At 43.5% G+C, this 15,971-nt stretch overlaps 1 protein-coding gene across 3 annotated transcripts in view; it reads left to right on the forward strand.

Annotated features, from left to right (window-relative positions):
* PCSK6 (proprotein convertase subtilisin/kexin type 6) overlaps positions 1-15,971 on the forward strand; it is a 190,622-nt gene that overhangs the window by 152,602 nt on the left and 22,049 nt on the right. For 2 of the 3 annotated variants that reach the window (XM_047086733.1, XM_047086735.1), the window contains 2 exons: positions 13,103-13,282; positions 13,449-13,487. In XM_047086733.1, the coding sequence (XP_046942689.1) occupies positions 13,103-13,282; positions 13,449-13,487 (219 nt within the window). The remainder of the gene's footprint in view (positions 1-13,102; positions 13,283-13,448; positions 13,488-15,971) is intronic. The other variant, XM_047086734.1, reaches the window with a different exon arrangement.

Here is a 15,971-nt window from a genome sequence, read left to right on the forward strand (position 1 = left end):
GAAACATGTCATGTTCAAAAATACATCTATATTTCTATTTGGTGTTCTGTTTCCTGACATTTTATAGAGTTCTAACCAGGCTGCATTCATAACTTTGGATTTCTTTGTATGACTTGCATATCAAGCATCTTTTAATATCATTATACATCCTTTGTAAGCAGCATTTTTTTTTATAAAACTTTACCAAGTAGAAACACCATAATTTATTTGAGCCATGCACCTATTGTTGGACATGCAGGCTATTTTCCTTTTTTTTTTTTTTTTTTTGCTATTATAAATAGACAGCTTAGTGCAAAAGGCTTTCTCCTAAATTTAAAATTATTTCCAGGGGACCATTCACCAGACAAGTAAGAGATGGAAGCATATCTACTTTTGATGCCTGTTACGGATTTGCTTTTCAAAATAGTTGAACCAATTTGTAATCTCATCAGGCACACTCACTGGCCAGCTCTAGAGGAAATAAATGATATCTCTCCTTAATTTGCATTGTGATAATTACTAATGAGGATGAACACTTTTTTCCAAATATTTGTGTACAGAGTGTGTTTTTTCTTTGGAAAATTGCCATTTCTGTTTTTGTCCCAAGACGTCTCACTGCTGTTGTTATTACTATTTTTTAATGTTTATTTTTGAGAAAGAGAAAGGACAAGCAGGAGAGGGGCAGAGAGAGAGGGACAGAGGATCTGAAGCGCGCTCTGTACTGACAGCAGAGCGCCCCATGCAGGGCTCCAACACAGGAACCATGAGATCACAACCTGAGCCAAAGTCAGATGCTCAACCTACTGAGCCACCCAGGCCCCCCTCACTGCTGAGAAAGTACTCCATGTAAAATACAGATGTAATAGCCCATCATGTGTCATAGTTCCTATAAATATTTTTCCTCATGTGCTATTTAACCTTTAATTTTTTGAAGATAATCTTAAGATTTTCCTCCAGAGTTTTGATAATTTTTTTTTTCCATTCCAGGTTGTTTATGATTTGGTTTTCTCCACAATGGTTTTGGTTTTGTTTTTGTTATAGTATAAGGTAAATCTTGGGGCACCTGGGTGGCTCAGTCGGTTAAGTGGCTGACTTCGGCTCAGGTCATGATCTTGCGGTTTGTGGGTTCGAGCCCAGCGTCGGTCTCTGTGCTGATGGCTCGGAGCCTGGAGCCTGCTTCTGTTTCTGTGTCTCCCTCTCTCTCTGCCCCTCCCCCATTCGCGCTGTGTCTCTCTCTGCCTTTCAAAAATGAATAAATGTTAAAAAAAATTTTTTTTTAAGGTAAATCTTTTTTCTAAATTGCTAACAAACGACCAAATCAAAGACCGAATTGAAATGTTAAAAGTTGTTACAGACTCCTAGTCCTTGCTTGCTCACAGAAAACAATTTTAAATGCTGATTGACATGTTGACAGTCAGGTCAATGGAGGATTGATGGTGGCTTGTGCCTTAGGGTATTCGCTGAATCTGGGGAGCCCACCTAGAGAGTTTTATAGCACCTGCATAAAGCTGGGACCTCAGGGCATGAAAGGAAAAACAAGAGAAAAGAACCCTATGGCAGAACACATAAAACAAGTGGTTCAAAAGAAGTCCTAGTTTCAGTAAAGGTAAATAGACTAATTGCTTCATTTTAGATGACAAAAATTGTCATATTAGATTTTTAAAAAATATATTTTCTCTCGTGCCAAGTGTGTTTCTCGTGTCTACCAGCCCCATTGTCTAGTTTTCTCCACCCCACTCTGCCTTAGGAGGCTGGCATCATCTCAGACTCTTTGCCTATGGCTTACAGTTAAGTTCAGCCAAGGCAAAACTCCAGAGGAAAATGGAGGGAGAAAAAAAATTTATTTATGAGTTTATTTTATTTTTTCCTCCAGCTGCCCTCAGCAGCCAGAGTTCCCCAGGGTCACAGTCCTGCCCCCGACCCTAGCCAGTAGAATAAAGTAACCTAAGGTCTTAACACCAGTTCTGTTACTAGCCCCAGGGAACTCCACTATCCAAAGTTGTAACTTTGTTTTGCTCTGCTCACACCTTTGTAAACAGTCTCTTTATTAAAGCCTCCTTGGATTATCCCCGTTTAATTATTCTGTCTGCTTCCTGCTGGGACTGACCCAAAGAACCATGAAGAAGGGTCTCTAAAACAGAAAAACAACAAATAAACAAACAACCAGAAAAATTAAAAAATAAAGCAGATGGAGAAAGACATACCAAGAAAATGCCAAGCCAAAGAAAGCTGGTGTAGTTATATTAACATCAGACAAGCAGAAATGTCAGCACAGAAAGCATCATTAGCTCTAAAGAGTATTACCACACATTGATAAAAGATTTGGTTCAGTTCTAACACGGCCTCAAAACATAGAAAGCAAAAAACTGTTACAAGCACAAAGGGAAAAAGACAAACTCACACACTAAGTAGGAGATTTAACATGCTCGAATATATTTGATAGATAAAACAGGACTCAAGAATATAGGATTCAAACATCACAACTGACAAGTTATATCTAATGGGTCTGTCTAATGGGTCTATTGGTGGGTCTATACCCACCAACGAAGAATAAAATTTCTTTTCAAGCATAAATGGAATATTTATGAAAATCAGCCACGTAGTGGGCTGGTTGGCAAGCTTCAGCATATTTCTAAGGATTGGTAGCATATAAGCCCTGTTCTCTGACATTACACTTAAGTTAAAAATCAAAAGAAAAAGATGACTTAGAAAAAGCCCATACATTTGAAAATTGAAAAATGCTTCCGAATAGCCCATGTGTCAAAAGAAAAAGATTATAATGTAAATTAGAAAATATATAGAACTACATGATAATAAAAATAGTACATATCCCAACAAGTGGAATGCCAGGAAAGTTGTGGAGTGAGGGAAATTTATTTTATGCATTAGGAGAGACAAAAGGCTAAAAATGAATGTGCTAAGCATCCAGCTTGAGATGGTAGAGAAAGACCAAAAACATCAATGCAAAGAAAGAGGAAGGAAAGAATTTTTTTAATAGCAGGAATTAGTGAACTAGAAAACAAAAATCTGAAAGAGAGAATCAAGAAAACCGTAAGTTAGTTTTTTGAGGAGACGAATAAAATTGATAAACCTCTAGGAGGATCAGTCAAGGAAAAAACTGAGACTATATCATTTCGGGAATGAAAATGAGGAACATTATTATAAATCCTGTATACGTTAAAATTGCTGTAAGAAGGTATTATAAACTTGTGACCAAAAGAAAAAAAGAAAGAAAGAAAAGAAATTTTAAGTGGAATGAGCAAATTCCAAGAAAAAAATACAACTTAGTAAAATTGACACAAGAAAAAAAATAAAGATTGAAACTATCCTATTAAATTGATTATATAATTTAAAAGAAAACTCGGTTGTCTCAGTTGGTTAAGTGTCCGACTTTGGCTCAGGTCATGATTTTACGCTCGCGGTTTGTGGGTTAAGCCTGGTGTTGGGCTCTGTGCTGACATCTCAGAGCCTGGAGCCTGCTTGGGACTCTGGGCCTCTCTCACTGTCCCTCCCCTGTTCACTCTCTGTCTCTCTCTCTCAAAACTAAATAAACATTAAAAAAAATTAATTAAAAAAAAAAGAAAAGAAAACTCAAGGATAACAATTCACCAGATAGATGAACTGGCAAATTCTACTAAACATTCAAATGGAAGAAATAATATCAATATTCTGTAAACTCTTTGAGACAGTTGAAAAAGGGGAAATGATCCCCAGTGGGTTAATGAAACCTGTATATGCTTGGTGCCAAATCCCAACAGCACAGTATGAGAATGGAGAATTTTCAGCCAGTCTCAGGAGCATTAATACGAAAACTCCAAGCACCATGTTAACAAACTAAATCCAACAATATTAAAAAGGTTTCTCTTCTTGTGCCTTTTTTTGGGAGGGAGGGTATTAAATAATTTTGAATATTACATTTATTTCCTTTTTGGCTTTTTAGCAATATTTGTGTGTTCACTCTAAGGATTACGATATGTAGCCTTAATATATTACAGTTTACTTAGAATTAATATCGCACGGACTTCACCCTTCACAAATTTAAGAGCCTAACGACAGTGTCATTCTATTCTCCCACTCCCCACTTTGTGCTGTAATTATGTCATATATTTTACTTCTCTCTATATTACCATCTCCATCAGACAGTGATATTTTTGCTTTACACGGTCTTTGTCTTTTCAAGAAAGTAAGAGAAGGGGTCGCCTGGGTAACTCAGTCAGTTAAGTGTCCGACTTCGGTTCAGGTCATGATCACAACTGTCGGTGAGTTCGAGCCCCACATCAGGCTCTGTGCTGACAGTTCAGAACCTGGAGCCTGCTTTGGATTTTGTGTCTCCCTCTCTCTTTCTGCACCTCCCCTGCTCATTCTCTCTCTCTCAGAAATAAACATTGAAAATTTTTTTAATAAACATTTTTAAAAAAAGAAAGTAAGAGAAGGAAAAAAGCTACTCTTTTTGTTTATCCACATATTTACCATTTCTGGTGTTCTTTATTCTTTCCTATAGATACAGTTTTTTATCTGGTATCATTTTCCTTCTGCCTGAAGAATTTCCTTTATCATTTCTTATCATGTTGGCCTGCTGGCCATGAGTTTGCTCAGCTTGGGTTTATTTCAAAAAAGTCTTTATTTCAACCAATTTTATTTGTTTGTTTTGAAAAATGTGTGTGTTTGCTCCTTTGTTGACACATTGACTTTGTGCTTTGAGGAAATCATTGTGATGTTTCCATGTATCCACCTAGTCGTAAATAGTATTTTCATTTTATGGAATTCTGGGTTGGCAGTGTTTTTTTTTTTTAATTTCAGCAGTGTAAAGATATGCTTTGCTCTGACCTCCATTGTTTCTGATGGGAAGTGTTCACATTTACTATGTAAATGTTGTGTACATCTGAGCCACCTCATACACTGTGATGGCATTTCCTTTCTCATATTGCACAAGCCAGCAAGTTGGCCGTGTACAAAGTGAATAAACAAACAAAAAAATACATTTCCATATTCCAGCACACAGAACTGTCAATCAGCTTTGTAGTGCCTCACTACTGAGGCACACCTCAGTACAAGGACCACCAGACATTTGAGGAAATTATCTGACATTAAAACAGAAACAAACTCGAACAGAGAAGAAACTTGGAGGGGAAGGAGCAAGGCAGAAAACTTCAGAAAAACTATAATTGTTTTTTTTTAATGTTTATCTTATTTTTAAGAGAGAGAGTGCTAGCCTGGGAGGGGCAGAGAGAGAGAATCCCAAGTAGGCTCCACGCTGACAGCAGCGAGCCTGATTTGGGGCTTGAACTCATGAACAGTGATGCCCTGAGCCAAAGTCAGACACTCAACTGACTTTAATTGGTATTACAAAATAGAGAAATTTAGTTCCCCTGTGTAGGGAGAACACCAGTTATTCCCTAGTCTGTGTTCCTCCTGTGTGTCTACTATTCACACAAAACACTTCACCTCTGACACCTCTGGTCACCAAATGTGTGTTCTTTTTCCCCCACAACAAGCAATTCTCAGTCACACCAGTTGGACGTCCTACAATTTAACTTGGTTCTGACACCATCAGAGATAGCGTTAGATCCCACAGCTTAAGGGCTCAGTCCCACAAAACTGCCCCTGGCTCCCCCTTACACACTCACATACACTTCAGAAGCCAGTAACAAGTCTGGGTTATCACCTGTGCTTTTGACCTACCAGCCAGAGATGGGTGCTCTAAAGACCTCCTCTTGGGATGCATTTAATTTGGGAGAACGACTCCCAAAACTCAGGGAAGCTCTTACACTTATCCGTTTGTTAAAGGAAATGGTAAAGGATACAGATAAATAGCCAGATGGAGAGATACACAGGGCGAGGTCTGGCAGGGCCCTGAGAGTAGGAGCTTCCATCCGTGCAGAGTTGGGGTGCGCCATTCTCCTGGTGTGTGTTTGCCGACCTAGAAGTTCACCAAACCACATACTGTTGGGATATTAAGGAAGCTTTCTCATATAGGCATAGTCCATTACTATCTTTATTTTTAACCCCTCCCTAGAGAAGTTGGGGGCAGGGCTGAAGATTCCAAGCTACTAATCTTAGCTTAGTCTTTTTGGTGACCAACCCCCATCCAGGAGCTCGCCCAGAGTCACTTCCAGAGAACAAAGGATGCTCCTTATTATCACTTAGGAGTTTGCAAGGGTTTTAGGAGTCCTGAGTTAGGGACAGGGTCAAAGACAAATGTTTTAACAAGAGATGTTCCTATTGTCCTTATCACTTAGGAAATAACAAGGGTCTCAGGAGCTCTGTACCAGGAACTAGGGCAGAGACCAATATATAAATTCCGTTATCTCATAGGTGTCCTCAGGGAAGAGAAGAGAAAATATTTCATCTATAAACCAAGAACAGGATTCTGTATTATAAAAAAAGAACATTGGGAGAACCAGATAAATACTTTGAAAATTTCAAGCGTGAGGCAAAACTTAGGAAGTCAATAGATAGGTTAGAAGCCCTGAGGAAATCTCCACAAAATGAAATGGGAGGAAGGTGGGGGAGAAGACATTGAATACTGACCCAGTAAGAAATCATGTCAACAGAGTGTTGGGTATATGGGGAAGGATGTGAGTATATGAGGGATGGCGTGAAAGTGGGGCTTCTTCTCCATATCCTAGGTAGGATGTCACTGGATGGTGTCTAAAACTGAGAAACCAAGGGCGCCGGGTGGCTCAGTTGGTTAAGCATCTGACTCTTGATTTCAGCTCAGGTCTTGATCTGACATTCGTGAGATGGAGCTTCGCATTGGGCTCTCCACTGACAGTGTGCATCTGTTGGATTCTCTTCCCTCTCTCTTTCTCTTTCTCTTTCTCTCTCAAAATAAATAAATGAACTTAAAAAAAAAAACATGAGAAACCAGGACATAGCATACACACATTTAATCAAGCAATGAGGTACTAAGTGCTAGAATAGACGCTCTGAGTGTGAAAAGATACCGTGTCCCAAAAAAGGACTCAGAGAGGGAGGGGGCGGTAACAGAAAGACTAGACTGTGTACCATTGGTCTAGACTGTGTACCATTGCTTGACTTTTCAAACCGTTAATTCATTACTTTGAAAAAAGCAAAAAAAAAAAAAAAACGTTAAAAAGATCGTATCCTACCTAACCTTAAGGTGCCATTAAGGAAAATGCTATTTTGTGCATTGCTGTACAGGACCACTATTGTTCTTTACTGAATTCGTACTTGTTCTACCTTCACCTAAATGAACACTAGCACTTAGGATTCTTAGATCCTTTTCCGGGTACTGAAAATACCATCTTTAATGGTTTTTATGACTACAAGATTGTAGGGAAGATTCTCTCATCCCCCCTGTCTTGCACTGGGCTCTGAGGGAAACATGCACAGGTGTGCGTGTGTGTGCGCCTACATGCGCACACATGGTGGCCCACATGTGTGGACACTCTTCCTTGTCCTTCCACGTTGTTTCCTAAATTCCCTTTATTCTTCTCCCTCTTAGTTGCCATAATGTGGACTTAAAGTGCATTTTTAATTATGTGTTAAATTTATTGAGTAAATGTTGGGGTTTCTTTCTGTCTATAATACACACGTGTGTATGTGTGTGTATACATATATATATATATATATATATATACAGTATTTCATATAATAGCTTTATTGAAATATAGTGAACTATAATCCACATACCATAAAATCCTCCCTTTAAAGTGTTTTTGTATATTTTTATAAACAGATGGAGGTGAGCCTTTTTTATTCCTTCCACCAAAACCTCTTCATTAAACTTCATAAACTTTGTAAGTCAGGTTCACTGGCCCTTATGTGGAAAAAACTTCCACTGGGTTGGGGCTGGAGGGAGGGCAGAGACTGAAATGTATTTCTTTCTTAATTTTTTTTTTTTTTAGGCCTCTCTTTCTTTACTATGTTTTGACTAAAGAATTTCTCCCTGCATGTTTTCAATATAAGGGCGGGGGAGGATTAATAAATTCTTTATTGTTAATAACTTCTTATGCCCAAAGAAAACCCAAGAATTCAAAAGTATTAGCTCAGAGTTCTTAGCCTAACAAAAACTTTCCCCCACTTCTACCCTCTTTGTCTCCAATTGTAAATTCCCCTCTCAAGGATTTTTAATGCTTCACTCAAAATATGAGGCAAAGAAAAGCTTTATTACTGCTGGTACTTTCCTATTGGCAAATTCAACCGTAGTCTTCCTTAATTCTGGTTCTTCCTTTGAATAATAGGAATAATCCTGTTTGTTCATTACCAATTCAATTCATCAAGGGGGAAATGCTGCACTGAAGATAGTGAATGATGATAAAGCCATTTATTGGCATTAGCCAGGATTATCGTGTGCCTGGGACACAATTACTGTTGCCTGGGCTTTGCTGGTGACATCTGGAGGCAGAGTCCTGATAGTGCTGGCCCCAAGCAGCTAAGCAGGTGGATTTGTTGTTCTTTCTTTACAATCTCAGGAGGCTGATGGAAAGAAAAACCAAAGAATTTGGATTTGGATGTCTTTTAAGACCTCCCTGCTGGAAATTAAGGAATTAATGGAACTGCTTGGTTTTTGTCCCAGTAAACTTGAACAGGCATGCTGAGTGTCCTGAATAGTAAATAATACATTCTGGCTAAATGCTTTGTCCAAAGCAGGCCAACGTTTTTCAATCATCCTGCCCCTGGACGGCAGTTCTGTCGAGTGTGGACCCAGTCTCTGGTCTGGGGTAACCCCAGCTATGTTCTCCTTCTACTTTTCTGTGGTTCTTCCACATTCACATGTCTCATCTCCCCCAGAGCGAGGGCAGACTCTGGGGATGGTTAGCGTGGAGGGAGCTGACACTGGGGACCGGGCCACACACTAGGACCTCTTTCTACTTCTCCGGGCCCCTCCTCATGTGACCAAGTTATAGCACTGTTCATAATTGCAAATTGGAAACAACCTAAATGCCCACCAATAGGGGACTGTTAAATGATTCAATGTCTCTCTGCTGCAGGGATGGGAAGGTCATCGAGATGCCTTGCTAATGGAAGAAGCAAGGTTCAGAAGGTGTAGCAGGTGTGTTGATAAAGGGGACAGGACAAAATATATATGCTCATATCTGCTTGGTAAAGAATAAAAAGAATAAAATGCTTCTGGAAGGGTACATAAGAAACAAGTAATGGGGTCACTTGTGATGAGAAAGATGGTGGCCAGGGGACAGGGCTAGAGGAAGACTTCCACCGTATTCCCTTTTATACTTTTGGATTTTTAGCTATTCATATTCATTCATATTTATTACTTATTCAGAAACATAAACCCAAAGCCCCAAGTATCCCGTTTTTTTAATGTTTTTTCTTTGAGTATACAACCTCCCCCTTTTTTTCATTAAACTTAGATTTCTTCTCAAATTGTATATGTGAGGGTCACCTGCGTGGCTCAGTTGGTTAAGCATCCAACTTCGGCTCAGGTCATGATCTCACAGTTCGTAGATTCAAGCCCCTGTGCTGCCAGCTCAGAGCCTGGAGCCTGCTTTGGATTCTGTGTGTGTCTCTCTCTCAAAAATAAATAAACATTAAAAAACAAATTTTTAATTATATATCTGAAAGGTAACATATGCTGTGGCTTAAAAACAAAACAGAACAAAAATCCGACAGTCCCTAAGGGAATACAGTAAAAATGAAGTCTCTTTCCTATTCCTGAACTGCAGCCTCCCCTCCTAACATCCCAAGGCAGCTCCTCCTGCTGGTTTCTTAATATTTTTTTTTTCCTTTCAGTTTTATTGAGATATGACTGGCACTCAGCATTGTAGAAGTTTATGATGTACAGGGGTACCTGGGTGGCTCATTCGGTTAAGGGTCTGACGTGATCTTGCACAATGAATTCAAGCCCAGCATCGGCTCTCTGCTGTCAGCACAGAGCCCTCTGCGGAAACTCTGTCCCCCTCTCTCTCATTGCCCCTCTGCCCCCCAAATGAATAAACATTAAAAAAAAAAGAAAAGAAACTATTTTTAAAAAAAATTTTTATGTTGGGGCGCCTGGGTGGCGCAGTCGGTTAAGCGTCCGACTTCAGCCAGGTCACGATCTCGCGGTCCGTGAGTTCGAGCCCCGCGTCGGGCTCTGGGCTGATGGCTCAGAGCCTGGAGCCTGTTTCCGATTCTGTGTCTCCCTCTCTCTCTGCCCCTCCCCCATTCATGCACTGTCTCTCTCTGTCCCAAAAATAAATAAACGCTGAAAAAAAAATTTTTTTTAATTAAAAAAAAATTTTTTATGTTTATTTACTTCTGAGACAGAGACAGAGCATGAGTGGGGGAGGGGCAGAGAGAATCAGAAGCAGGCTCCAGGCTCCGAGCTGTCAACACAGAGCCCGAAGCGGGGCTTGAACTCACAAATCGTGGGATCATGACCTGAGCCAAAGTTTGTTGCTCAACCGACTAAGCCACCCAGGCTTCCCGAAAAGAAACTATTTTAAAAAAAGAAGAAGTTTATGATGTATAGCATAATGACCTGACTTACCTAGATTGTGTGTAGTTACCACAATAAGTGAGTCAATATCCATTGTCTCATACACACACACACACACACACACACACACACACACACAGAAAAAAAATGATTTTTCTCCTTGTGCTGAGAACTTTGAGGATCTACTGTCTTGGTTTCTTTGAATTCCTCCTGCTCCCCCTCCCTCCGCTGGGTGCTTGCTGATCCTGAGCTCAGAGCAGCCTCTTTTGTTTGTCCTACCAAAGCCATATCTGAAAGTACGAGTCTAATTTTAGTGGTGAGGGCTTTCGTGGGTGTTTTGGGAGACACGATACAGGGCGGAAACAGGTCTTGACTCAAATGACAGCTTACAGAGCCTTGTTCCCTGTCGTGTGGTCCTCGTGCTCCCCCTTAATCGGTTCCTCACCCTGCAGTTAACATGCCCGGCTCCTCTGTGGCTTTGAAATCTGGCTCTAATTTGGTCTTCAGAAGTTGAGAACGGATGACAGTTCATAATCAGGGACTGTGTTTTCTGCACCTGCACCCGGGTGAAGTGCTTCTCATGGTGTTAGGGAAATGGTCACGGAGTGTCTAAAAGAACCAGGCCCTTTGGAAGTCCATGTACTGGGAAATAGCTCAGGAATATTTTTGCAAATTCAAGGACCTGCATCCTCTAGCCCTGGCCAGGCCAGGAAAGGCCCAGGTGACGTGGGGCCTGACTTGGAACAGCTTGAGGGCGGCAGGCTTTCGGGGCCTGGGAAAGCTAGAGTGTGGCTCTGTGCTGCACTGTGTAACTGAATCAAAATCAGACACCATTTAGAAGAGCACAATAAGGGGCGCCTGGGTGGCTCAATCCATTAAGTCTGCTCAGGTCATGATCTCACCGTTGATGGGGTTGAACCCCATGTCGGGCTCTGTGCGGACACCTCAGAGCCTAGAGCCTGCTTCAGATTCTGTGTTTCCCTCTCTCTCTGCCCCTCCCCTGCTTGCACTCTGTCTCTCTCTCAAAAATAATTAAACATTAAAAAATTTAAAAAAAGGGGGGGTACAGCACAGTAAGTTATAAGTGTGGCCTGGTATTTGCAGGCCAGTCCTGCCTCTGTCCTCCTAGGACAGTATGGGTTTTAGCCCACAGGCTTCTGGGGTATGTGGACAAGCAGAAGCCCGTGTTGTAGAATTTAGGGAGTCCAAGGGATTCCTGGAACTGGAATAAAAGATAAAGTTATACCAGCAGAGCTGACCATGTGGCAAAAATAGTGTATAGACAGATATCTAAAGACAGATGGCCTGCCATTCAGAGGAAAGAAGTGGAATAGTGTGAACAGAAGCGACAATAAAAACACAAATCACTTAGGGACTAATCAGAGCAATAATTCCCGTCACCTAAAGCATTCCAATTGCCAAGAAACCCAATGATAGAAAATGAAGAGGAAGCCAGAGATTTTTCCCAGCTGACACAGACACGAAGCTGGCACAGACACTGTCCCTAGCTTGGGTCACCATGGCCTGTCATGAGGGTTCATTGAGGTGGCTCACAGCTGCATGGTTGCTGGGGTGGAGAGGCAGTGAGTCCTTCAGCATGAGCAGTGTGTCCCCTGCTGGCCACATTGGACCTTGGCCTCTCATTTGCACAAGAATAACAGCAATGACCTCCTCAATATGGTCTCACCTCCCTGAATGCTGGGAACACAGTTAGGAAGGGAAGCTCAGACCCGTGGTGCGTGTAGCTGGGCCAGCCCCAGGCATATCTAACTAGGCTTCTACTGTGTTTTATAAGATCAGGGATTTCACCTACAAATTGCAGGCCAGATTTCCACTTCTCTGTACCCCTGGGAAGACCTAGCAGCATGGGCCATCATTCCCACATGGAAGTAGACGGTGGGGTCCCCACCCTTGTTCACTCATGGCTGGGCACACTGCCCTTACCCCTCCTCCCCAAACTTCTCACTTCCCCATGCACAATCCAGCCTCTGTGCCATTCATCCTGCCTTTTTTTTTTTAAGTTTATTTATTTTGAGAAAGAGAAGAGAGAGAAAGTGCGCAAGCATGAGCAGGGGAGGGGCAGAGAGAGAGAATCCCAAGCAGGCTCTACACTGCCAGCACAGAGCCTGAAGTGGGGGTTGAACTTACAAACCGAGAGATCGTGACCCAAGCCGAAATCAAGAGTTAGATGCCCAACTGACTGAACCACCCAGGTGCCCCCATCCTGCCGTTTTTGAGGACATCCTCTCTACACCCAGCATCTGGGGACATTTGGGTTTGCACTGCTATTCCCACCCTACCACACTTCCCACCCACCTTGGCGGGCTACATAGGAAGGATCCCAAGACCAATCTTCGTGTGATCCAGGGTCAAGGATGCAAATAGCAGGACTCCTCGGTATATGGAATCCAGCTTTCACATTTGGAAGCAAATGGGACAAGGCTCAGGGCCAGGCCCCAGGTCCACCCACTGGATAGTCCAAGAGGGCAAGGAAGCCAATCAGCAGAGCCATGGTGAGACTGGGGGACAGAGAACATGGCCTGGGCAGTCGGCACGTCCTTGGTTCTCCGGTGACTAGATGGTGGGTGAAGAGCCCCCCAGGAGGAGCCCTGCGCCTGGCTCTTCTGTGAGTGATGGCGGCCTCGGGCCAGGTGCCTCAAGGACTTTCTGAGGGAGGTTTCATGGCTGTCCGGTAACTCTGGGCTTGGTGTCTTCCAGGGAAATTGAAAGAATGGAGCCTCATCTTGTACGGCACAGCGGAGCACCCATACAACACTTTCATTTCCCATCAGTCTCGCTCTCGGATGCTGGAGCTTTCGACCCCGGACCTGGAGCCACCCAAGGCCGCTCTGTCACCGCCCCAGGCCGAGGTTCCTGAGGACGAAGAAGACTACACAGGTAATGAACCCGAAGCCGAGGGAGATGGCAAACCTCAGCGAGTTTTGGTTTTCCACTGTTGGCTCTTAAAACATGGGGCTATACCTGGCAAAGGCGGGGATTGTGATGGTAGGTCTTCCTCCCTTCCTGGAAGTTGTAATAATGATGGCAATTTACACCCACACAGCTCCTTCCACCCACGGCTCTCCTAATATCTTACAGACCAGTAAGTATGCTTCGAACCAGTAAGTATTCTCCAACCTTACAAGGCTGGGAAACAGAAGGTTCTATATGCCCAACCAGAACTGGGACTTGCCTCCTGGTTAATGAGCCCCCTCCTGGGGCACCCACTTATTTCAGAGTCCCTCGTCTCATGCCTCAACCTCCTGACCCTCTCAAATCCATCCACTTTCTGTCCCTATGGCCAGAATGTGGGAAGGACGAGGGTCGAAATGGGCCCAGAAAGGTTGGGTTGAATGAGCATAGCCAGATAACCAGGAGAGGAACTTACAGTGCTGGTCTTGACTGGCCTTGAGAGCTGGGATGAAGACTCCAGGAGAGAGTCTTAGCTCTGAATGTCAGTAGATAACTGATGCCACTGGAAGGGACTTAAGAATCTCACAGGAGAGGCACCTGGGTGGCTCCGTCGGTTGAGCATCCGACTCTTGATCTTAGCTCAGTTCTTGATCTCAGGGTCATGAGTTCAAGCCATGCATTGGTGTGGAGCCTACTTAAACAACAACAACAAAAAAATCTCACAGAAAGTAAAGATGCCTCGTGCAAATGCTTCTTCTCCAGCCATACCATTGCTGGGAGGTGGGAGGTGCCCCTGGCTCTGGACCTCCAGCGCCCTCGTGGAGGCAACAGCCTGGAGAGGGCTTTCGGCATATCTAGCCTCTGGGCTGGGCACAGTCATGATTAGCACATTAGGTAGAAAGCTGTTTCTTTCCCTCTGCACCAACCCACAGTGATTTGTGAGAAGCTGAGTGTTTCTGGTTGGGCATATTTTGCTTAGCTAAATATTACAGCTGTTTGATAAATGATGGGTGATATCTAAGGATATTGATGTTTTGAATTATCTAATAGCTTCTGAAAAAAGAAAAGTAACAAAATGGAGAATTCCACTGATACATATCAAGCATAAATTACGGTTGATTCCATTTTAAATTTCTTCTACCATTCCTCTAAAATGGAGCATTGAATTATGTATGGATTAATCTGCTCTGTTTCCCCCTGCGATTTATAAATGGTGGCAAGATTCAGTAATTATTAATAAAGGACTGATTTTTTTTTTCCTTAAAATCTGCTACTGACTCTACCCTTACACTGTCCTGGAATCTCACAATATGACTGCCCTGTAGCCCAAGTCACTTAGTCTTTCCCAAGTATGGCCTAGATGGATAGAGGATGTCTCTGTGGGAATGGAAAGTGTTCCTGACTCTCAGGGAAGGTCCCTACAATCTTGGGGCAAGTGGGATGGGCAGGCCAGTAACAGCAGGCAGAGCCAGAGATGGGGAGAGAGCAAGAGTGGGGTGATGTGGAGGGCAATGGGAGAGGAGGGGAAAAGGAGGAGGAGGAGCGGGGGAGGAGGAAGCAGCCATGTTAGATTCCATAGTCAAGGGGCGCCTGGGTGGCTCAGTAGGTTAAGTGTCTGACTCTCAGCTTCAGCTTAGATCATGATCTCACAATTTCATGATTTCAGGCCCCTCATCGGGCTGTGTGCTCACAGTGCAGAGTCTGCTTGGGATTCTCTCTGTCTCTCCCTCTCTCTCTACCCCTCCCCCGCTCATGTTGTCTCTGCCTGTCTCAAATAAATAAACTTAAAAAAGATCTTTTTTAATATATAAAAAATAAAAAAGATTCCACTTTCAAGGGCTTGTCCATGCCTCTTCCAGAAGCTCAGTCACAGATAAGCCTCAGGGCAGAAACTCAGGGAAAGAGACAGGTGGAGGGAAGGGTGATTTTGAGGTAGGCCCATGATTATTATCAGCTTTCTGCAGTTTTAGCACAGAGGTGCAACAGGTTGAAGCAGGGATTTTCCGGGGTGGTTATACTAGGAAGAAGGTTCTTAAGAATTTGGACAACTGGCATGGGCAGAGGTGCACAGGGGTGATGAGTGCAGCCTGGTGGTACTCCACCTGGGCCCTGTGCGCCAGAGAACAGTTACCGCGTCAGGAAGGGGTAGAGAGGTCTGATGGAACAGTGGTCCCAGGGGCCAGCAGCGGGGCACAGGACAGCACTGCATCCAAGGTAGTGGTGGAGTCTGGGGTCCCCAAAGTAAAAGAGTATGTGGAAATCCAACTTAGAGAGGAGGGCTTGGAGATCGGGGGGCTGGTGAGTCCAGCAGGAAGTGGGGGGCAGTAGCCACATGGGCTGGGTGAGGTACCAGGGAAACTGGGGTCGATGGCCTACCTGCTGGGACAGAGCCGCCTGGTGGCTGAGGAGCAGCGGGAGGTCCCTGGAGAGCAAGCACCAGACATGGCAGAGAGCAAGGCTGCCCCAGTGACCCACCTAGGATGCTTGGTTGAAGAGCAGGCCCAGGGCTGGGCCCCACCTCAGAGGTGGATTCAGCAGGTCTGGGGATGCTCAGTGGCTGTCCTGGGTGACTCCAGGTAGTGTGATGATGATGGCAGGACATAGGGTGGTGCTCAGGCTGCTATGAGAGAGTGGCCTCCAGGGAAGGACAGAATGTCATGAAGATGAAGGGAAG

Source organism: Lynx rufus, unplaced genomic scaffold (assembly GCF_022079265.1).
Source record: "Lynx rufus isolate CCGP_SWC_20201006 ecotype Redwood Valley unplaced genomic scaffold, mLynRuf1.p SCAF_21, whole genome shotgun sequence".
Classification (NCBI taxonomy): Eukaryota; Metazoa; Chordata; class Mammalia; order Carnivora; family Felidae; genus Lynx; species Lynx rufus.